The 23264-nt window shown below is 37.2% G+C and overlaps 2 protein-coding genes across 37 annotated transcripts in view; both read right to left on the minus strand.

Moving 5' to 3' along the window:
* Window positions 1–1949, minus strand: part of usp6nl (USP6 N-terminal like) — a 61298-nt gene extending 59349 nt beyond the window's left edge. Inside the window, exon 1 of the mRNA XM_039668598.2 lies at window positions 1811–1949. The gene's annotated coding sequence lies outside the window, so the exon portion shown is untranslated. The remainder of the gene's footprint in view (window positions 1–1810) is intronic.
* A 5566-nt stretch (window positions 1950–7515) lies between these two features.
* Window positions 7516–23264, minus strand: part of celf2 (cugbp, Elav-like family member 2) — a 163465-nt gene continuing 147716 nt past the window's right edge. For 18 of the 36 annotated variants that reach the window (XM_089126704.1, XM_089126703.1, XM_089126706.1 and 15 more), the window contains 4 exons: window positions 17885–18064; window positions 15774–15917; window positions 14771–14936; window positions 7516–14527 (listed from right to left, as the gene is read on the minus strand). In XM_089126704.1, the coding sequence (XP_088982830.1) occupies window positions 14809–14936; window positions 15774–15917; window positions 17885–18064 (452 nt within the window). In that variant the 3' untranslated portion in view covers window positions 7516–14527; window positions 14771–14808. Of the gene's footprint in view, window positions 14528–14770; window positions 14937–15773; window positions 15918–17884; window positions 18083–23264 lie in introns of all 36 variants that reach the window. The other 18 variants (XM_039668577.2, XM_039668590.2, XM_039668589.2 and 15 more) reach the window with 3 other exon arrangements.

The raw sequence follows: 23264 nt of genomic DNA on the forward strand, positions 1-23264 counted from the left end.
TTTTTTATTAGCAAAATCTTACCAAATGACATTTAGCCATTATCTTTTAGTCTTATTACAAACCACCCTATCATTTTTACTGGGAGAATGCTTGAATGGGCATAGTGAATTTTCTTCTGCTGAACACAAAAGCTGATCTTTTGAAGAATGTCAGTAATTAAACAGTTGATGGACCCCATTGACTTCCATGTTTTTTCTTCCTACTATGGAAGTCAATGGGTGGCATCAACAGTTTGGTTACCAACATTCTTCAAAAGATCTTCTTTTTTGTTTTAAGCAGAAGAAAGAAACTCATACAGGTTTGGAACAATGTGAGAAGGATACATTTTGGCAGAATTTAATTTTTGGGTGAACCATCCCTTTGAGGTTTACAAACTGCAGAAAAAATATATATAATGTTGGATTGTTTTGCAGTAAAAAAAAAAAAATCTAAATATTCTTAAAAAGACTTTACTAGTTTTACTGTGCACCATTTTTTGTAAAAGTGTAAATTAGTTTTAAATCAATGTTTAATTTTTTCAAATGACCATTTCAGGTCAATATTAGCAGTTTATAGCATCCATTTTTTTTTTCTAAGTTAGGTTTCAAAAGTATTCAAGTTACACAGTTAATAATATAATTTCACAAAAAAATGGTGTAACCTAAAGTGTTGCCTGTGTCTGCTGCTTGCAACCACAATTTCCCTCATGAGATCAATACATTATCTAATGAATTCTATGTAATAAATTGTAAGTACACTATTGAATTGTTTAAAAATTAAACATGATCATACAGTTTGTTTATCTTAATTTAACTGACTTTTATCCCAGTGCCTCCTCTTTTAAGATACTTTTTAAGTATGAATCTTGGGCGTTCTTTGCTCTGGATCACACATGTAAAAGTCTCTGTTTAAGTGATGTTGAGAAAGGCTCAGCTAACAAGACAGTGACGCGTGTGGTCAGCAAATGCGAAACCCAAAGCTCAGCAGAATGTGAGACACCAAAGCATGAAAACACACACTCACCTAAACGCTTCATATAGGATCTGCACTGATTTATATAAACTACACTGACAAAATATATAAATTATGAACAGTTATTAATGTAATATTGCTACTTAATGAGGCAGTGATTCATGAGTTGAGCAAACAAATTACTAAATAAGCCTCAACATACACTGAATATTAACATTATGCTCCTAGGTGTTTCAAAGAATACTGTTATTATTACATTGGTAAAAAATCACAGTACTTTTGGTAAGTGGAAATCTCAGGAAACTGACTAACCTATATCAGTTGTTTCCTTCAATACTATGATCTGGCTATTTTAAATCGGAATAAATTTGTTTTATGCATTTCAAATGTTATAATCTACAATAAACTCATTCAAATCTTGCGTCTCCACAATATCATGTATGTGCCCATATATTTAAAGGCATTCGGGACACCTCGTGAAAGACAGCACGCTCAACCAATCAACGCTTGGCATCTATGTTCTCAGCCAATCAGCGCGCGTCATTTGTGATAATCAACAGCCCATCTGCATCAATCCTACTGCTGGAGGCCGTCCGAACGTTTGGCTCGCTAGGCCTCATTGAATACAATTATAAACAACTTTAGAGTAAACAAAGCAGTATTTCTGTCAGTTACAGTTAATAGACATGTACAATCAATCATATCGCCCTATCTCCAAGGTTTAAACTCCCTCCCACAGCCAGTTTGACTCTGAGGGGCTCAAACTGCCCCGCTAGCGCTACTTTAGCACAGAAAACACACATAACTTCACCATAGTCAACATCTCCCGAACACAATTGATCAATAATCCGCATTTACCTTTGTAGCTCGCGTCCGCGCTCCGCTTACGTCCCTTTACGCGACTCTATGGCGTAAATGCGAGCGAAATACACGCATTGTCCGGCATCAGGAAGTCCACCGTGTTCCCGCTGAAGTGAGTGAGCGCGCTCGCTATGGAAACAAACCCCTGCAGCTGCAGCTCAGGTGCTCGCGCGCACCCGACACACACTGCCCACATCATCAGCAGCAGCACAATGCTATGCAACAATCATACAGTTACATTCCTGTCTTCAGCGTTGTGATGACTGATGCATGTTTAGCCCTTCTATGCATATAAATTAATTTATTATTATTTATTGAAGTTGGCCAGCAAAGTTCAGCATTTAATTACTTAGTGTCAGACAGTTATAATGCCACAGACTTATTACTATTAAAATGAACAATTAAATAGTTGCCTATTATAGTATTAGTGATAAGTATTATGTCCTTAAAAAAACAAAAAACAAACTTATGTGACAGTATATTGGCTGCTAGAAAGGGATGTTTCTGAAATGTATTGTTTGTTTATTTTTTTTAATTTATTATTATTTTTTAATTATTTAATTTGTGTAACTTAATGCTGTAATGTCTCGGTGGGTTAGTTTAGTCTTATAAGTGTCATTATGATCTTCTTGCTCAGAACAATTTAAAAAGTAACGAGTCCATCTGGTGGCCAAAGTATGTAACTACTCTACAACCCTTATTTCAACTGTTAGAACGCTTGGTTAGGTGTCCTTGATACATTGTAATTGTACCTTGTAATATTAATGTCATTTAAATTGAACTGACTTAAACATCCAAGTTGATTGTACTTAATTTAAGGCACAAAAGTCTGCGCAAGAGACGTTGTTACGCGCGCTCCGAAATGCACTAAAACGAGACAAGAAAAGTAGGCTATCGCCTCATTTTGGGCTGCATGTGCGCATCTAAACCATCAAATATACATAAAATATAAAATGACCTGCTCTGAGATTCATTTAAACACAGTTTATGTCTTAATTGGACGTAAATAGTTGGGAGAAAATGATGGTGCATCAGACATCTATTAGAGCCCGTTCTCATCCCAAAGCGCCATATAGGACGCTTTTGCAAAAGCGTAAAGTAGAGTTCTGCATTCGGTCTTAAAGGGGCAGTAGTCTAATAAACGTGACGATTGAGCAACTTTTTTTTACACAAATACGTACTGAGTAATATTAATGAACATGAACTTATAGCTGTTAACCTGTATCTCACTCTAAGAGGCTACTGTATTTTAGCACCATTTCATTTCCCTAAGGGATTATTCCACTTGTCAGGCCGCCATTGTAAATAAGAACTTGTTCTTAATGACTTACCTGTAAAAATATATATATATATATATATATATATATATATATATATATATATATATATATATATATATATATATATATATATATATATATATATATATATATATATATATATATATAGGCCTATATATATATATATATATATATATATATATATATATGTATATATATACACACAGTGTTGTGCAAGTTACTTCCAAACTATAATACATTAGGTATTACTTGTTACTGTTATTTAAAAGTAATTCATTACCTTACAATATTACTGTCCCAGAATTGTAATGCGTTGCATTACTCATGTATTACTTTTGAGTTACTTTCACCAAAATAACTAAGTAGAACTTAACGTTTGGGCTGTAACGATATGCAATATGAAACCGAAATCGCGATTTGCCACATCCACGAACCTACAGAATCGCGACACACCTCTTCCAACTCCAGCGTTATTCTCCTTACCGTCCATATCCAATGCTACCTTCTTTAAATTAGGCTATTAGTATTATTTGAAGTTAACATTATAAAATACGTAGACCTACACCACAAAACTAGTTGAGGATAAATTATTTAAAATTGGGGAAGTCCAGTATTATGGACATGACATTTGCAGTCAAAACGTGAAATAAAAATTCTCAGAAAATACATGTATTGAAACGTATATAGGCTACTTCCTTAAAGGACTCCAGACAAATATCAGTCTATGTTTTATTTTTAATATTAGGGAAAAGACACACATTCATGCGTGACAAAAAAATAGGAGGTAAAATATATTTTTTGTAATTCTGTTAATTACACTGCGCAAATCGGATGAGGAAGGGTTGGCTCTCCAGCATAGAACTTAAAATATTCATTTTATTTTAGTTTTCGTTTTCGCATTTATGAGGAAAAAACAATGTTACAGACGCGACCGCTCTGAACTGGCACTAAAAGACTGCTTTAAAACTTTCACATAGTCTGTTGCCTTTAAGAAGTAAAAGCAGACAATACACTGTAATACAACTGTAATACAAGCCTCACTGAACATGTAACGAGTAAAATATTACTGAAAATTGATTAGTAATGCCTTACACTACTGCGTTACAGCAAAAAGTAATATGTTACTGTAATGTATTACTTTTGTAATGCGTTACTCCCAACACTGTATATATATATATATATATATATATATATATATATATATATATATATATATATATATACTATAGGCTTAGGTATATCTTATTGTAATAAAGCATAATTTACTGTTATTACTATAGTAGGTGTGTGTGACGAGGACATAAAACAGTTACCCGCAACGTGTTCATGAAATCACATTATTTCAGCATTGTCTTATTATATAAGTATGTGATAATTTCACAGGAGCATTTCACAGACCATTTGTGAAGTGTGTACTTACTAGCTCAGACAAATCCAGGCGTGAAAAACCGTTTGTCTTCTTATGTCTTGTTTGTCAAGTGTGTTGACTTTGCATTGTTTGGCTTTGTTCATGCAGCCTAGCCTATTATATAAAGCACTTACTTTAAGTTTGACATCACTTGCTAAAGCCTAGTGGAAGTACTTTGATTCAATAATGTAAAGGTAATGCCTGCCATAATAAATGTAGCCTACTGTGGTAGTGTATGATGATTACTATATAATAGCTACTGATATGCCAAAATACGCTGTAATACCGGATGTGACATTATTTTTTTATAGATATGTTTACCGAAGAATTGTCCTTCAAGATCAATCTAAAATACAAACGAGACACAATGTATTTGATTATGAGTGAATACCCACGTGATCTGCGATTGTTTTAATGCAGTTACAGGAGGTGACCACTAGAGGCCAACAAAAGCTTAGAATGCAAAAAGTTAGAATGCATTTACATTGTGTAGCTTATGGGAGTCTTTTATTCTCTCCTTGTTGCTTTCAAAGTATTCACTTTAAAATATTCCTCACCATTGTTTTAGTTCATTGTGATGTATTAATGAGAGATTTATGAGGTAACTTCTCCCTTAAATGTTTATCTCTCTCTCTCTCTCTGATTTAGATTCAAATTCTCGCATATTAGGCTACATTAGGAAGTCATTATACGTCATTTCTGCCATTCATGTTTGGTGGTTATATTGATTATTTTTCACCATGGCAGTAGTTTGGCCAGTTATAGTGTCAAATAAATCTTAATTAACACAAGTCAGCGAAAACCAGACAATAGTTTCATATTCCTCAAGGTCTTTATCTGTAAGGCCTACTAATACATTTGTATTTATCGTAACTACAATACAGACCAGAGGCATTTGCCTACAAGATACGATGCATCATTACCTCAGGTTTGGTTTGTTCAGTCTTACCTGCAGCCATCGCTCGTGGTCGGATCCAGCCCTCCCACCCCCTCCTATCCCCCCCCCCCCCATTTCTCTAGCTCAGAGCCAGAAGAAACTCTTTTGTACGTGTCTGATCTGATGCCTGTGTGTTCCAGCAGCAGTCGTCTTTGATAAAGTTTTCAGATTTTTTTTTTTTGTTATATTCCCAAATTCAGTTTTTACAAAGTGACACGGACTCTTCTTAGTTCTGCTTCCCCCCTCTCTGAAGTGATTCTCATGTAACGTATTTTGACAGCGTCATATCTGAAAACACAGCAACATGGACCCTTTAAAGATAACTACTGTGACACACTTTTACTGCTTTGTACCCCCGGTAAGGTAAAGAAGTGTTTAAACAAAGTTTATCCTTAGATGTGTGCAACACAAACCTCTTCATTTCTTCATCTGTACTGTTTTTCCACCTTAGAAATGCAGTTTTCAGAGGAATTTCAGAAATAAAGGAGCAGTGCAACCCCAAAAATAGTGTGGACTATGGCGTTTTTGTATGAGGATAGAATCGTTGCATTATTCCATACAAATAGGTTAAGTTTCACAAATAAATGTAAAGAGTTTCACAAAAAATGTGTACAATTTGTGTCCTGATTGGCTTGAGTAAACGGTGTGTGGAGTCTACTTCTTTGTGGATTTTGTTTTGATTTTCAAATACAAAAGAAGCAATTCACAAACGCGAGCAGTGATTAACAAATGCATTGAAAGTGGTTCACAAATAAAGGCCACACTCTAAACAATGCTGGGTTGTTTGAACCCAAATTTGGGTCAAATATGGACAAACCCAAATGTTGGGTTAAAAATGTAATTTCAAATTTTAACCCAACTTCAACTTTCACTTTCAACTGTAATTGTTTTATTGCATTTTTAACCCAACATATGGGTTTGTCCATATTTGACCCAAATTTGGGTTGAAACAACCCAGCATTTTTTAGAGTGCAGGCACAGTTGTGTTTTTAAAATCATAAAACATTTGCACACACACACACAAAAAATCTCATTTTACTTATTTATGAATTTTATAATTTTTTGGTGAAACACTTTTACATTTATTTGTGGACCTTCATATGTTGTGAATTTGAAACATTTTTTTATTTGTGAATATGAATCTATTTATTTTGGAATAAAGCAACAATTCTAACCCCATATTTTTGGTCCCATTTGGAGCCTGACACAGTAAAAGTCCCCATCCAGTTTCATTCTACGGAAAAGTGTGCCTGGTGCAAAACATCTCCTTTTGTGTTCAGCAAAATCATATGTATTTCGATGCGACATGAGGGTGAGTAAATGATGACAGTATTTATTTTTTGAATGTATATTATCCCGTATAATAACGCAAAACAAAATCAAGCACTGAATTCCTGACACCTGCTCTATCTGGCATTTCCAAAAACACTTGAGTATCATTTGACTCACTTTATAATGTTAGTTAATTGATTTGGGTCTCTCTGGTATCTCTGTAGGGATGCAGTGGACACATGGACAGCACATAGTGGATAGGGACACAGACAGGAGGACAGACGGGGGCTACGCCCAGAGCAGCGGTACAGTACAGTACAGAACAGTGTGACCTCTTAGTCGGCACCTTCAGTTTTATGCAATCCTCGACCCCATTGTTGAGTTTTTACATTACATTTTGAATCAGATCTAGCAGGACAAAAGAGGTCCATTTTTACAAATTGAATATTTCTTCGCTTTGAGGTCAAAACATTACACAACTAAAAGAGGGGTGTTTCGTAAATAGAGCACGGAAAGGCTGTCCGTCTACTGTTACAGCAAGTTGGGCTGCACAGAAATATACATATATAAATCTTTATGTATATTTACCATGTTTGGTGACGAGACTGAAATTAATCGCAATGTAAATAAAGAAAAAATGAAACAAAACCAAATATCCAAGAAACACATAAAAAAAGTGAAAAGGGAGATAGAAAAGAGACGTGAAACACCGGAGGGTTGCGTGAACATTTGTACAACACCGGACAGGTACTGGAACACCACGCCACAGAGAAAGAGACGAGTATTAGGAAAAATGGTTTAATATCGGAGACAGAGGCAAAAAACTGCATCACACAAGAACATACATTTACAAAAATAAGTCTGACTGTTCCAGCTACACAGTTAGGTTAACAGCAAAGACAGAGAAACCAGAAAAATCTAAACAGCTAAAAGCAAAGTCCTCAAATTTACTTTTATCTTGTTTGTCAAACTAATACATTTATCCACTGAAGGTGACTAAATACTTCTAAATCGTCTAATCGTCTTTATCATGGTGACAGCACAATACTTAACTAAATGAAACTTACCGCTGTTGTAAAGACTCTTTTGTAAAGACAAACCGCATTACGTATTTATAAGCCAAAAGGAAAACTCCCGACCCTCTTTCCGAAAAATGAACCAAAGAAAACATGAAAGCAAATATCGATGTGAAGAATAAAGAAGAGGAGGCTAAAGATACCAAGCCAAAGTTTCTCCTAAAAAATCTTTATATCAAAACCTAACGTTCTGGACGCCAACTAGAAATCAAACTCGGGAACCAGACGCTGTCGGCCCCTGGCTGGGGCCGCGCAGCCTGTCGGATAGTTTTTTTTTTCTTTTTTTTTTCCTTTAATTGCCAGTATAAAAAGTTCCACTGGTACAAAAGGCATAAGTACAATCAGTGATAGAAATAGGAAAGCCTGCTTTTTTTGTACTTTTTAAATTCCCATCCAATGACAGATTTTCAAAGTGTTGTCAAACAAACATGTATCACGCTTACAGAATCCACTGAAATGCATTGACTTTGGCTTTTCTCAAGACAATACTTAAAACTATTTAAATCTTTTTAGAATCAAACGAAATGATATTAATCTACAGACGACAAGCTTTTGTTACGGCACATTAGATAAACACATACATTTCCAAAAAACTTGACGTAAGCCAAAATGCAAAGAAACTACACATCTTTTTTTCCTTTAAAATACACTTGTTAAATAGCACTTAAGAGAAAGAAAGAAACAAAAGAAACAACAAACAGATTTCAGATGCGTGCGGTGTGTAAAACCCCTGAGAGAAGAGTCTCGGCGAGAACTCCTGCGGACCCCTGTGAGCTTGTGCTTTACTAAACATCTAACAAATGTGTGTGTGTGTGTGTGTGTGTGAAACTGCAGGCCGTGAATGCTTACCCTGTTTGTCTGAAGTCTCGAAGTTGATTGTGATGAAGTGTGGTATACGAACACCGCAGTTCATTATAGAGTGATATATCAAGTCAAACCAATCAAATGAGGCCAAACTAAAATTCTGCATTATTACAATTCTCCACTTTCAACAAGTCGACATTGACTGCTGTACTGGGTGTGCGTAAGAAGTCGTCAGTTTTAATACTGCGTGTTAACGCTGTGCTAATGCGCATGTGCTTTTGCGTTTGTGCTAGTGGTTATACGATTTGGCAAAGAGAGCAGTATATCATAAACCTGACTTGACTCGAACTTCCCAATATGAAGCTAACACCATGTCCTAACTACACGTGACGCGACGCTGCGACACACGATAAAAGGTATCTTTTCCATGTTAATCAGTTTTTGTCCTAACCAGACGCGACGGCGGCACGCGAAGTTTCTAATTTACACTGTGTCCTAACCACACGTGACGCGACATGCGCTAAAAGGTATCTTTCACATGTTATTCAGAGTTTTTGTCCTAACCAGACGCGACGGCGACACGCAAACTGTCTAATTTACACGCTCCGCGCTCCGCTTAATTCCTATGGGTGACGTCACGCGACTTTAACGCACCCGCAAAGCATCCCGGGAAGGCGGCGCTTCATTTGTAAAATGCTGCACGTCAAAAAGCTGGCCGTTGCCCATCTTTATGCAAATGAAGTCCGTTGAACGCGCCGCGACTATCCAATAGAAGTAGAGCATATGGAGACGGCGGGAAGTCTCTCGCAGGTCCTCTGTTCTAGACTGGCCGCTGGCTCAAAACCACGCCCATAGCGGTAAACTTGAGGAACGCCCATCAAAGTACAAATGTGGGGAGGCGTCGCGACACCACGTGACTGTCGTGTCGGACAAGTGGATCCGCACCGTTCGTTCTAACTACACGTGACGCCGCGACACAATAAAAGTAATCTTTTCCATGTTAATCAAGAGTTTTTGTCCTAACCAGACGCGACGGCGTCTGTTAAGTTTCTAATTTAGAAACTGTTCCTATTTCTGCGACTGACAGATCCGCCCACACAGAGATATTACACTGGTTATAAGTACACATTATTTATTTTTAGTTAAAAATAGGTCACTGTGCCTCAAGTGATAACGGATAATTTACCTCAGATTTTGAAAGCATATAATATAACGTTCAAAATGAATTCTATGCAAACGTACAACTGTACTTCATAACAAAATTAGTCAATTAGTATATTTTGTTAATGTTTTGATTTTTATTAATGTTATTTCTCGATTTGATTATGTCCAATGCGAGTGCGGGCCAGCAGTGCGCTTTCACAGAGAGACTCCGCCCACACGCTGTTCTGAATGGCTGTGATTTTTGATTGACGTGTGGCGTCTCACAGTCGCGTCTACTGTGGACAGACACACTTGCTGCCGCTGGAATTTTATCGCGTCGCCGTCGTGTGTAGTTAGGACACGGTGTAAGGGGGTAACTTATAGGCAAACGTATTTCCGGCCCAAGGCTCATTCGTGAAACATGAGAAGAGTGAATTTCGGAATATATAATTATGTTCATAGGTCATAAAATGTATACTACATTGTGCTTAGAAATTTCCGTCAATGATGGGGAAAGAGTTAATCATGTTTACAAACAATTTATACGAATTCTTTATGGACATTCACTTCAGAATGATTTTACAGAATTTGTAGGCGAATTTTCGATTCTCGTCTCATGAATGAGTTCCTATTGTTTTTGTTTTTGTAACTGTCCCAAATTTTTGCAGATCCAGTTTTGGCTAATGATTAGAAATATTGTGAACGAATAGACAGAGAACAACCAATCATAGCACACACACATGTACAGTCACACACACACACACACCCTTGGCACACATTTTAAATGTGCAGCAATGTATTCCAGCCCATTAATACTGATCAACGTGTTAAGGCAACGGCAGAGCTTGGGTATAAAATAGTGCTATAGAGTGAAGTAAACTGGTTTAAGGGGGCTGCCTGTAAACTACGTTTGTAAACAATTTTTTTTTTTTTACGGGCCGTTTGAACGATGTGTAAACGTTTACAGCAAAGCGCTACAGGCGCTATCGAACACTGCGGATCACGCTGAACTACTTTGGCGTCAGGACGGAGTTTTGGTTGTTCTACGAACGTAAAATAGTCCCGATAAAGGCAGCAGGAAGCGAGACTACACTGAGACGTTCAGAATTTATCGTAGAGGAACACAGATCAGCTTTTGTTCGATGATTCGGTTTGTGAAGAGGCTGTCGCGATGGCCCTGTATAATATCATGAATGATGGTCAAAATTTCAACACCTAAATGCGTCAGTATTTTGTCCCATCACACAAATTGTTCACTTGTCCTGTGAAATTTGGCTCCTAATAGGGGCTTTTGTGTTGTAACAGGGCCCGTAATCTGTGTGTGTGTGTGTGTGTGTGTGTGTGTGTGTGTGTATAAGGAGAACTGCTGAGACTCAATCTCAGGGGCTCACATACACACACTGTCAAAGAAAAGAGGGTTGTGAGGTCAACCTTTAGCACAGGTGTGTGTATGCGTGCATGCGTATGTGCTTACCTGTGAGTTTGTGTGTGTGTGTGTGTGTGTGTGTGTGTGTATGTGTGTGTGTGTGCTTGTGAGAGTGATTATGACACATGGGCACTTTTTACATCTTTACAAATAAAGAAAAAAAGAAAGAAAAGCAAAAAACATGAACATTTTCAGGCAACAAGACCACAGAAGAGCAAGTTAACAACCTTTTTTAAATCTATATCTTTAAATATGAGGGTTCCATACAAAACACTTACGTAATAAAATACCCATGTTATCAAATAATTTCACAAGTAAAACACTGAAGCTGTAGGCAGGATGTACCGTCAGAATTTGGCACTAAATTCCACTCATCTTGTTTTTTTCTTTATAAGAAAAAAAAAAATCACATTTTGCTGAACAACATAACACATCTAAATATTGTTTCCCACAATAGAAATAAAATAATATAATGACATAGATGCTTCACAAGCTGACACTGAAACTTTAATAATTTTTATATAGCTAATTACCCAACAAGAAATTTAGCAAAGAGGGAGTCCTATCAAAAAAAAAAAAAAAAACTAAACAAAACAAACAAAAAAAAGAAAGAAAAAAAAATAATCAACAATAAACAAATAATAAACCAAACAAAAAAGGTAGTAGTAATAGTACGTATGAAAGGCTTTGTCTATTGTTCAAGTAAATTGATTTTTAGTCTTCTCTTTAAAAACATGAGACAAATAAGACTGTTAGACTTGATGAAACCACGACTTTATCCACGAAAAGCACCGACGGGACCGCGGGTTACACAAACTCTGTTTTTTTTCCTCTATACATTTAAACAGTATAAAATATAGGTCATTTCATGTGCATTTAAACCACGGATTGTCTAACTGTAAGTCAGTTCAGCAAAAGGTGTGACACGTAGGTAGCATCTCCCCCCAAACAGGGCAATCTTGTGTATGTGTGTGTGTGTGTATATGTGTTTTTTTTTTCTTAATACCTTTACTACTCTAGAAAAAAGTGGTTTTATATAGACTTTAATGAGAAATCAAGCCACTTAAAATGGCCTTATCAAAAACCTTTACACTGCCTGAAAAATGTAAAAACCACGAGCAAGCTCTGAGAGATTCTAATATCGATCAGGCAGCTTTTTTTTTTTCTTTTATTAAAACTGCGTGGAAGTAGTCTATTCGTTTAGAAACCAGCGCGGGTTTCTTACGGCAGGCCTCAAAATAAGAGTGTTGCCAACAGTAAGTCCCAACGCCAATCCCTGTATTGAACGTTCAAGTTTACTTTAAATGAATGAAAAAGAAAACAACAACAACACAACATAAAAAGAGAGAAAAAAACAATCAGACAAAAAAAAAAAGAAAGAAAGAAAAAGAATTTAAAAAAAAGTAAAACGCAAATATTCGTAATTGATTTGCCACAGGATTTTTTTTTTTAATTTTTTTTTTTCTGTTTTCTTAAAATGATGCTCTGGTTATGTTAGTAAATATACTCTGTCTCTAGAGTGTGAATGCAGCGTTTTCACATTATTATTATTACTGTTTTTTTTTTGTCTTTCCTCCCTTCCTTCCTTCCCTCCCTCACCAGTTAAATCGAAACAAAAACAAAACAAAACAAAATTCAAACAAAAACAGGCAAAAAAGCTCAAAATGAGGTCACATGCGAATTTTTTTTTTCCAAAAAGATCAGGCTAAGATCAAAGTACAAAGATCAGTAAAAGGAGACCAGATTATGAGCAGGAGAACTCAGAAAGACATCAGAAACAATGACGGGACGATGAGACGTTTTTTTTTTTTTTTTTGTACGCCACGTAGACATGCTAGGCAAACGATGAGCATAGAGTCATGGAGATGAGTTCTAGGGAAGAAAACGGGAGAGGAGAGTTACACACACAGCTCCGGCACACAACTAACATCATTAAACCATGAGAACAAACAAACAAACAAACAAAACAAACAAACAAACAGCAGCAGCAGCGCTATCAACCAGCGTTTCACCAACATCACATTAGCATTTTTAACTGTTTTCTTTTTTTAAGTCGTACAATACACAAAATTGGAATAGATTGCCAACACGTACATGTAAATGAGGCACTCACTCACAGAGTACAAACACACACTCAAATCTCCTCCATACAGACACACACCCAAAAGTATCCATCCTGGTCCGATCTCCGATCCGAGACCGCAGATGGATCGCCGTTTGGGAGAAACTATTACGTTTTTTTTTTTTTTTTTTTTTTTGAGCGTACGAACAAAAACCAAACAGTACGAAACGAAATGAAACGAAACGAAAAAGAGAGATTTCACTTATGAAGTGCCACTACTTATGACCAAAGAGAGAAGAGGAAGAGAGAGTCGAGACAGAGATATGATGGGGACGTGACAGATGGGATTGTGGGAAATGGTGAGAGAAAGAAAGAAAGGAAGAAAGAAAGAAAACTAGGGGGTTTTGTACGTGATCTCCTCACGCGTGTGGTTTGTATGGTTTAAGAAGACTAGCTGACGAGGCTCAGGATAGAGAGAGCACGACTTTCCAAACCCAATAACTTAAAAGATAATAAATAAAGTCCTTTACTTCAGAGGCAGTAGAAATTTTGTATAAAAATAGAACTGCATTTTTTTACAAATAAAATTTACAGGCCTGTGGCTTTCTGCAATTTCAGTTTTTTTTTCTTTCGATAAACGTCAAGTTTTCAGTTCCCCGCCCCTCCACATAGAACCTAGAATGATTTATTCTGTTTAACCATCGACAGATCAAAATCTTTTTTTAATGCTCTACACAAATTCAGTTGGACAAAGACCACAATCATCTGACGCATAAAAGTCGGACTATTTTTTTTTTCTTCCAAATAAAAAGACACAAAAAAACAAACAAACAAAAAAAAAAACAACTAAAAACTGACAAAAAAAAAAGAATAATAAAAAGAAAAGATCACTGAACATTTGACGGCAAGTATTTGTTGAGGAAGCTGTTTAGGCAGTTGTTGCCGTTGACTACAGAGAGGCCACAGCGGGTTTAACCCTTTCCTCTCTAGTGCCAGTGGGCCAAGGGTTCGAAGGAGCAGCAAAGCCCTGAACCGACACCAGAGGCCAAAGGGCAAAGGTTAATGTGCATATTGGTGCTTTTAATCATATCGGAACCTTCTCCACTTGTCTTTACAAGCCTCAGGTTCGCAAAGAGAAACAAATAATACTTTATACATCGTTCCTTTCTGCTGTTGTTATCATCATAGAATGAAATAGCCACTGTATAAATATTTACTTAAAAAAAAAAAAAATCGAATAATTTACACATGACCCAAAGTAAAAATAAAAAAATACCAATAATAGCTGTTCATCCATCGCAAGTCATACAAAAAAAATGGCGGAAATGGAAGCGTTCATGTGGAGAGAGAAAAAAAAGAGACAAAGTAATAATACTGTTATTAATCAAAAATAAAAATAAAAGCCGAAAAGAAGGTTATGGGAGAGTGGCTCCCCCTGGTGGTCAAAGGGTGGAACCCCCCCCCCTCTCGTGCACCCCCTCCCCCCCGGAGTCCCAGTTTAGTAACCGTGGCAGCAGTGGGGACTTACCCTAGCAGTGTAACATGAGAGAGGCCCTAGTGCTAAGATCAGTACGGTTTGCTGTCGTTCTTCGAGCGCTTGAGCTGGACTTTGAGACGCTTCATGCCGATCTGAAACCCGTTCATTGCCTGAATGGCGGCCTGCGCTGACACGGGATTGTCATAACTGACGAAACCTGCGAAAAAAAAAAAGATATATGAACAGCACAAACTTTTCGATCGCAAGTCATGTTTGGCGGCAGCTCCAACGCAACTAAATTGGAAAATCCCAAACTATTCAGACTGAGAATGGAGCATAAAGCCCAGGACACACCAACCCAATGTCAAAGAACTAGCGGCGGCGAAAACAAAACCTCTCGTCAGTTGCGTCTCGGCTAAAAAGCTGCACTTGAACACACCAAAAGTACTAAAGGTTATTGTAAACTTGCTGTGCGTTCTGTTTCTGCGTGTAAGTAAATATCTGTCTATATCATCAGGGAAACCGGAAACTAGGACGACAGATATACAAACTGTAAACAAATCAGCGCTTACTTACCATTCTGAATATCAATCATGCATATATTCACACAATCGAATGCTCAGGTAAGATTATATAAAATTAGAACAGCCTTCATATTGTACCGTCATCACTTTTTTGCTCGTGCACTGACTGGTTTGCTAAGCTTAATAGCCAATCATCGTTCTCTTTCTCTCACCGATGGCGCAAAAAAAAAAAAAACAGACATGTTCGACTAAAGCCAACGGTGCGGCCCGACATTGCCAGAGGGCTTGGTGTGTCCTGGGCTTAAGGCTGCTGAATAAAAAAAAATAAAACGAATTATTAGCTGCAAAATAGCATGAAAAACTATAATAAATAAAATATATAAATATAATGCCATTACTACCATAATTGAATTACCATAATGTTAGTTATTTAAAAAAAAAAGGTCCTTTATAGTGTTTAGTAGTCCAATGACTAGTTTTACCCCCTAGCCTTAATCGAATAACTTCTGTGTTTGCATGTCAGTTCATACCAAAGCACTTGCTCAGATTGGTCTGTTTGTCAATAAAGACTTTGGCAGACACCACGTTTCCGAAAGGCATGAACATTTGTAGGATGTCCTGGTCCCCAAACTCCTGTGGCAGGTGGTAGATGAACAGGTTGGCTCCTTCAGGTCCTGTTTCACATGCACAAAACATGCACGTGTCTAGTTTAGTGAAGAATCCACAACTATTGCGCCGCATTAAGGAATGTCAATCTATTCTGAACAATTACAAATGAAGAAATTCCGAAACTTCCATCATATTTACTAGTAAGTAATTTACTATAAAAAGAATCTATAATAAATTTTAAGTGGCAGTCCATAGTTTTTCCTCTTTGTCGCCATCTCTGTTCGAAATCTGAAATTGGAGTTATCAACTTTACGTGGGTTGTGCCTCGGCACGGCACAGTGGGGATGAATCCAATGTTTTGAGTAGTGCTGTAGCGGCGCGTCGATGACGTCGATGATTCGACGTCAAAATTTCGTCGACGTCATATTTTTGCGTCGACGCTTCTTTATTTATTTATTTTTTGCATGTTCCCGGCGGTACAGCTTGCCACACACACGTGGGAGACCGAAACATTGCAGAATAGAGGACGAAGACAACTAGAAGTGAATGTGCTATCCATTAAATGAATCACACACAGTAAACGAACCCTTTAGGAAAAAATACTTCGCAATTTAGACACGCAAACTGGGTGCCGGTGTGGTGAGACGTACAAGCTCGGGCAGATTCGGCTTGAAGCGGTTCCCGGACGCGGCGCCGCGCGCGCCGTTACAAAAAAAGGCGTACACACAGCCAGCCACAGTCTTCCTGGTCTTGCGCACCTAACGGGTCATTTTTGCCGTGGGCACATTCGCGCTCGTGCGGACGTGTCGACTATAAAGGCTTTACTCCGTGTCAGCAGTCAGCACGCGCTCTGATCAGTAGGTGAACTCCGCCTCCGACTCCGTTTCCCTCCTCAGCTGATATTAATATTTAAACATTCTCTATTATAAAAAAAATGTTTGTAAAAAATATTTTAATAACACGGTTTTGGCGGTTGTAGAGTTATGATGGTGTTCAAATACATAACATTAGACTAACGTTAGCCAGCTTATAGTATCTTGATTCAGTATGCTAGTATTTATTTGAGATATTGTTTTTTTATTAATTGAGCAGCAGAAAAAAATATTCTTTATATTAGTCGTCCAATTAGTCATTAGATTAGTCGACTAATCGATAAAATAATCGCCCAACTAATCGTTTAGTTAATAATCGTTTACACCAGCCCTAGTTTTGAGGAGAACGAGAGGCTGTCGGTCGCCTCATTAACAACAGTAAACAAATAATCAGTATTGGCTGTAAATATTGCAATATTGGTCTGGACACCGATTCACTTATGGATATATATTAATGTCAAAAGTTGCACAAAATTCGTCAAGGTGAATTTGTAAAGCAAAACACAAATACTACCGGTCAAATATATATATATATATATATATATATATATATATATATATATATATATTATTAATTACATATAAAATTAAATAAAGGTAAAAGAAATGAAGTATAATTAATAAAATTAAAATTAATAAAAAAATAATAAAAAAATAAAAATAAAAATCATTTAGAAACTGAACATTGAAAGCGTATATTTACTAAATGTTGAATGACAAAATTATAACGCTTTATATAATTATAAACATATAACGCTATGCTTGTACCATCCTACAGTAAATTCTTTCAATTTATCCCAAATTATTTTCTGATGGATATAAATTAATGACGAAAGACAAAAATACGAAATTTGTCAAGGTGAATTTGTAAAGCAACAAACAAATACTACCAGTCAAATAGTACATATCATTTTTAAATTAATCATTAATTAAATATTATATTAAATAGAAACATTTAGAACCGGAACATTTGAAAGTGCATATTTTTTTAAAAAATAATTGCAAATTACGAAATGTTTTCAATTGTATTTACATATGTAAATAAACAAACCATGTTAAATTGTAGTCAATTATTGTTATTTATTTTTTTACTTTTGTCATTAATGTAGCTCCATATGAACTGAGTTTGAGCTAGTTCTAACTGTACGCTGTGTCCATACCCTCTTTTTGGCTGCCCGCAGCGCTCTGTTGCTGCAGTAAGGACTGGCTGTAGAGGGTGGGCAGGGCGGCAGCCGCGTACTGTTGGATCCCTGAGTAGGCCTGTGTGAGAGCGTCCATGGGCCCGGCCGACCCGTTACTCAGACCCGTGCTGCCCAGCCCGCCGTTCAGAGCTGCCATACCTGAGAGCATGTGAGCAACTTTACATAAAACCCAACAATAAAGAAAAAAGAAGTGCTCTTACTCGTTAGAATTTGGACTCAGGGTGTGTTTCTACAACAAAACACAACACGGCACGCACAAAAACACAGAATACGGAAAAAAATAAATAAATAAGACACTGGACAGAAAGTACAGCAAACGCTGCTTGTCGCAACAACAGAATCACGACGGACACTCGACAGGACATTACGTCATCAACGGCACCCACTCGCACACACAAACACACATATACAGAAGATACAGTACATAATAAACTGACCAGTATATGCAAATGAGGAGCGCGGCCTACACATGCACACTAATGTCACAATAGCAGCACGAAACGATCACCACGGCAAACCCTCAGACACACAGAAACATCTGACCAATCACCTTTTTAACCTCACACAGTGGAACTCTACATCTAATTATCTCATTATTCGTGTCAGCAATCTTGGCCGTATTAAAAAGGGGTCGTGGGGAAAACATTAAACTCTTTTAATAAAATACAAACGCAACCTTGGATCCATTAAAGGCAGAAACCCTGACTGCTAAAACAGACGCACATGGAGTAACTTCTGTAAACATATGGGCAGCATCAGTGCAGATTAACTTTATGGTAATATTCACACACACACATCACCGTTTAAATGTTAGCATGCTCACCAAGGTTGGATTTATTTGATAAAAATATAAACAGTAATAATGTAAAATATTATTACAATTTCAAATAATTGTTTTCTATTTAATACATTTTAAAATGTATTTTATTCCTGTGATGCAAAGCTGAATTTTCAGCATCATTATTCCAGTCTTCAGTGTCACCTGATCATTCAGTGTCTTCATAAATCATTTTAATATCGATGTTTTTTTTTTCAGGATTCATAATTATATGTTAATGCTTTTGCACTTTTTATCTCAAAAACCATAATCTTATTACAAGAACAATCCACCTTGAGCAACCTGGGGTTTGGTGTTTTGGTGGTCAAAAAAGCACAATGGTAATGGATCAAAAAGCACGTCACGTCTCACTTCCAGCAAGGATCAAACAAAATACCTGATGTTCTCATACCATCCCTGAGCTAAAACTTACGATAGTAACAACCCTGAGTAATCGCGAGCGATAAAGTTCAAATGCCTGTGGCATTAAATAGTTATTAGTCTATCAGTTTTATAATCAAATAATCTGTCAGTTATTTTTTAAATTAACAGATGAATTGGATATTCCATTTTGTTCAAATCTCTCCTTGTACTGATAGTCTATATGATACATCAGATGCTATATGACAGAAAAAAGAGACTTTAAACTATTGAGTCCCTTGTGGCAACCAAGGCTACGTTCACACTGCAGGCTGAAACGACCTAATTCCGATTTTTTTGCCCCTATGTGACCTGTATCTGATTTTTTCGTGACAGTCTGAATGACACAGATCCGATCTTTTCAAATGCGACCCAGGCCACTTGGGTATGTGGTCCAAATCCGATATGTATCCGATCTTTTGAAATGCGACTTCAGTCTGAACGGCCAGGTCACATATATCCGACCTGCACGTCATTGCACGCACCTGTAGCTAGCCAATACACGCTAACTCCAATGCGTTTCTGCACTGTTATGGGCAGTGTTGGGAGTAACGCATTACAAAAGTAATACATTACAGTAACATATTACTTTTTGCTGTAACGCAGTAGTGTAAGGCATTACTAATCAATTTTCAGTAATATTTTACTCGTTACATGTTCAGTGAGGCTTGTATTACAGTTGTATTACAGTGTATTGTCTGCTTTTACTTCTTAAAGGCAACAGACTATGTGAAAGTTTTAAAGCAGTCTTTTAGTGCCAGTTCAGAGCGGTCGTGTCTGTAACATTGTTTTTTCCTCATAAATGCGAACACGAAAACTAAAATAAAATGAATATTTTAAGTTCTATGGAGACTGGAGAGCCAACCCTTCCTCATCTGATTTGCGCAGTGTAATTAACAGAATTACAAAAAATATATTTTGCCTCCTATTTTTTTTTTGTCACGCATGAATGTGTGTCTTTTCCCTAATATTAAAAATAAAACATAGACTGATATTTGTCTAATGTCTGGAGTCCTTTGAGGAAGCCTAGACGTTTCAATACATGTATTTTCTGAGAATTTTTATTTCAAGTTTTGACTGCAAATGTCATGTCCATAATGCTCCTTAACTAGTTTTGTGGTGTAGGTCTACGTATTTTATAATGTTAACTTCAAATAATACTAATAGCCTAATTTTTAAAAAATTAAATTAAAGATAAGGCAGCATTGGATATGGACGGTAAGGAGAATAACGCTGGGAGTTGGAAGAGGTTTGTCGCGATTCTGTAGGTTCGTGGATCTAAGTCATGTGGCGAATCGCGATTTCGGTTTCATATTGCATATCGTTACAGCCCCAAAGTTGTTCTACTTAGTTATTTCGGTGAAAGTAACTCAAAAGTAATACATGAGTAATGTAACGCATTACAATTCTGAGACAGTAATATTGTAAGGTAATGAATTACTTTTAAATAACAATAACAAGTAATACCTAAAGCCTAGTTCACACTACGTGATTTTAAGCCCGATTTAAGCCCGATTTGCAAATCGTTGAGTCGCCGACAAGTCAGGGTGTTATCGCGTGCAAATCGCGGGCGATTAGCGGACGATTAACGCTCGCCAATCCGTTAGTGTGAAAGAGCCAACAACGCATCAAAGACAGCTCGCAGACAGCTCGCAGACAGGTCACCGAGCTCAGAAAAATATCTAGCCTGCTAGATATCTCGAGCAGTCGCGCGACTCAATCTCAGTGATGTCATGAGTACAGCCAATCATAGCAACGCATGGGTTGAGGACAGGTAAATCTTACTTTTTATTTTTTGCATTTTTTTTTCTCAGAGCAGATCGTCGAGCAAACAGTGTGCAGCACTAGTTTCTGTCTGACGTCCATATTCGCGTGTTGTGTTCTTCTCTGTAGTTTCGCGTCATTTCTGGTTCGTTTTATTGCGTGGTTTTTCGTTACAAAACATGGTTTCTAGACCAGATAGAATCGTGTTGTTGTCAACTCGTTATTTGTTTGATTATTTTCAGGATTTAGACCGTACTATAGTACTGAAACAGCTCTCATTGAGTCACAAATGATATGCTCTTATCATCCGATCGTGGTTGTATCTCTATGCAGTGCGTTGTTAACTCGTGTAGTGAGTTACCTCCTGTTGTGGATCAATCACGTTGTGTTCTGTGGTGTGAACAGCTAAACAACTTGAACACTCATGATTTCACTGAGAGCAAGTCATGTAATGTGAACTGCACAGTTCAGCCCAACATTTTAAAATCATGTAGTGTGAACTAGGCTTAATGTATTACAGTTTGGAAGTAACTTGCACAACACTGGTTATGGGCCACTGCAGACGTGTCTCTTCCCCAGTGTTGTGCCTGAACGCGTTCAATGAACGATAGTGCATGAACGCGTTCATATACTGTATTACTGCCTGATGAACATTACTGTGAACACGTTCATTCTGGTGTCTGTGAACGTGCGCTCTCTGTCAGTTTAACTTCTTACAGTAGGGTGCCAGATTGATTTCTATAGAGCCTTCCAGGCGAAAACCTGGCTAAAACACATGTATACATGCCTTAAAATGTAGCGAAAAAACACCCAATCTGGCAACACCAGCCACCAGTGTCGCACCGCAGCCGCCGGTGACAAAGCAAGGAGCGCCGAGGACACGCACTATCAATTAAACGACGAGGTCGGTGAGGATCGGAAAAATCTTACATTTATGTCGATAAAATAATTGTTGTCTGTGTTATGGGCTGTGGCAATAATAATAATAAAACAAAAGCTTGCAACAATATGGAAAAAAAGAACTATTCGCAAACAACAAGTGACGTCGTTGACCGTTGATTACTCTTCTGCGCATGCGGGTCACTTCTGGGTCATTTCACGTTCACACAGGAGATCACAAAAGGTCGCATTTAATTGGAAATGTGAACGGCCTTGCAAAAATATCGAATTTTTTCAAAAAATCGGAATTGAGCATTAAGCCCTGCAGTGTGAACGTAGCCCAATATTCATAATGTGAAACAACAAAGCAAATCATGCTAGAATAGAAGTAGTTTTGTTCACATACTGTTCCTTTGTCAGTGTGTGTGTGTGTGTGTGTGTGTGCTTATAAAGACTGATTCATGAGTATTTACTAACTGGCCTTTTGGCTTGACGGCCTGGAAACAATAAATGATGAGCGAAGTGCTTGGACGGCCAGCTCCCTCATTTATCCAGCAATAATTACAATCCTGACCTTTTATATTCAATTACACTATACAGCCTCTTAAATGAGCACTGGGAGTGTGTGTATGTGCAAGAGAGAGTCATTTGAATGAATTTAAATTGTAGCCGCTCTGTTGAAGAAAGCTTGATTTATAAAACTAGAGACCTGGCTAAAAGGTCACTGGTGGAGATAGAGATTTTGTCCGCGTGCCGACACACTGACATATACACATGCAGAGGCCATAATGATCTTTAACTCGCCTATTCATACTAATTACATTCTGCAACGCCCATTAGGTACATTCTAGTGAAAAATTAATAGTCCTGGCCTTGAATGCTGATTTGTCAATACAGCATTGCAGTCGTGCTATAATACACAATGTGATAACGGCTATAACGCCAAACATCTGCTTACCAGCTACTGACTCATCACTCTTAACAGACGTCAACTATTAACCTTAAGGAACAGTGCCGTTTCAATATATATATATATATATATATTTTTTTTTTAATGAAAGCTGTCTTTTCATTGAAAGTCCATTCCAGCAAAACTTTAAAGCATTACATATTGTAAATGAAAATTGTGAACTAATGACATTTGTTCTTGCAGGTCAATGAATAAAAAACTGCTCGATTCTTATGGATTACTTTTACGTTTATGTATTTCTGAAATTTCTGAAGCTTTGCTGGAATGGAGTTTCAATGGAGGGATAGAAATCTATCATATCTTTTGTGTTTCAAAGATGAACAAAAGTCTTATGGGTTTGCAACGACGTGGGTGATTAATTTTTGGGGGGTGAACTCTCGAAAATGTCCATTTACTAACCCTCATATGGTTCCATACCCATATTACCTCCTTTCTTTCTTCTAAACAAAATTATATTCTTCATCCATTTTTCACTATACAATAAACAT

This window comes from Pimephales promelas, chromosome 24, assembly GCF_988280905.1.
Source record: "Pimephales promelas chromosome 24, fPimPro1.hap1.1, whole genome shotgun sequence".
Taxonomy (NCBI): Eukaryota; Metazoa; Chordata; class Actinopteri; order Cypriniformes; family Leuciscidae; genus Pimephales; species Pimephales promelas.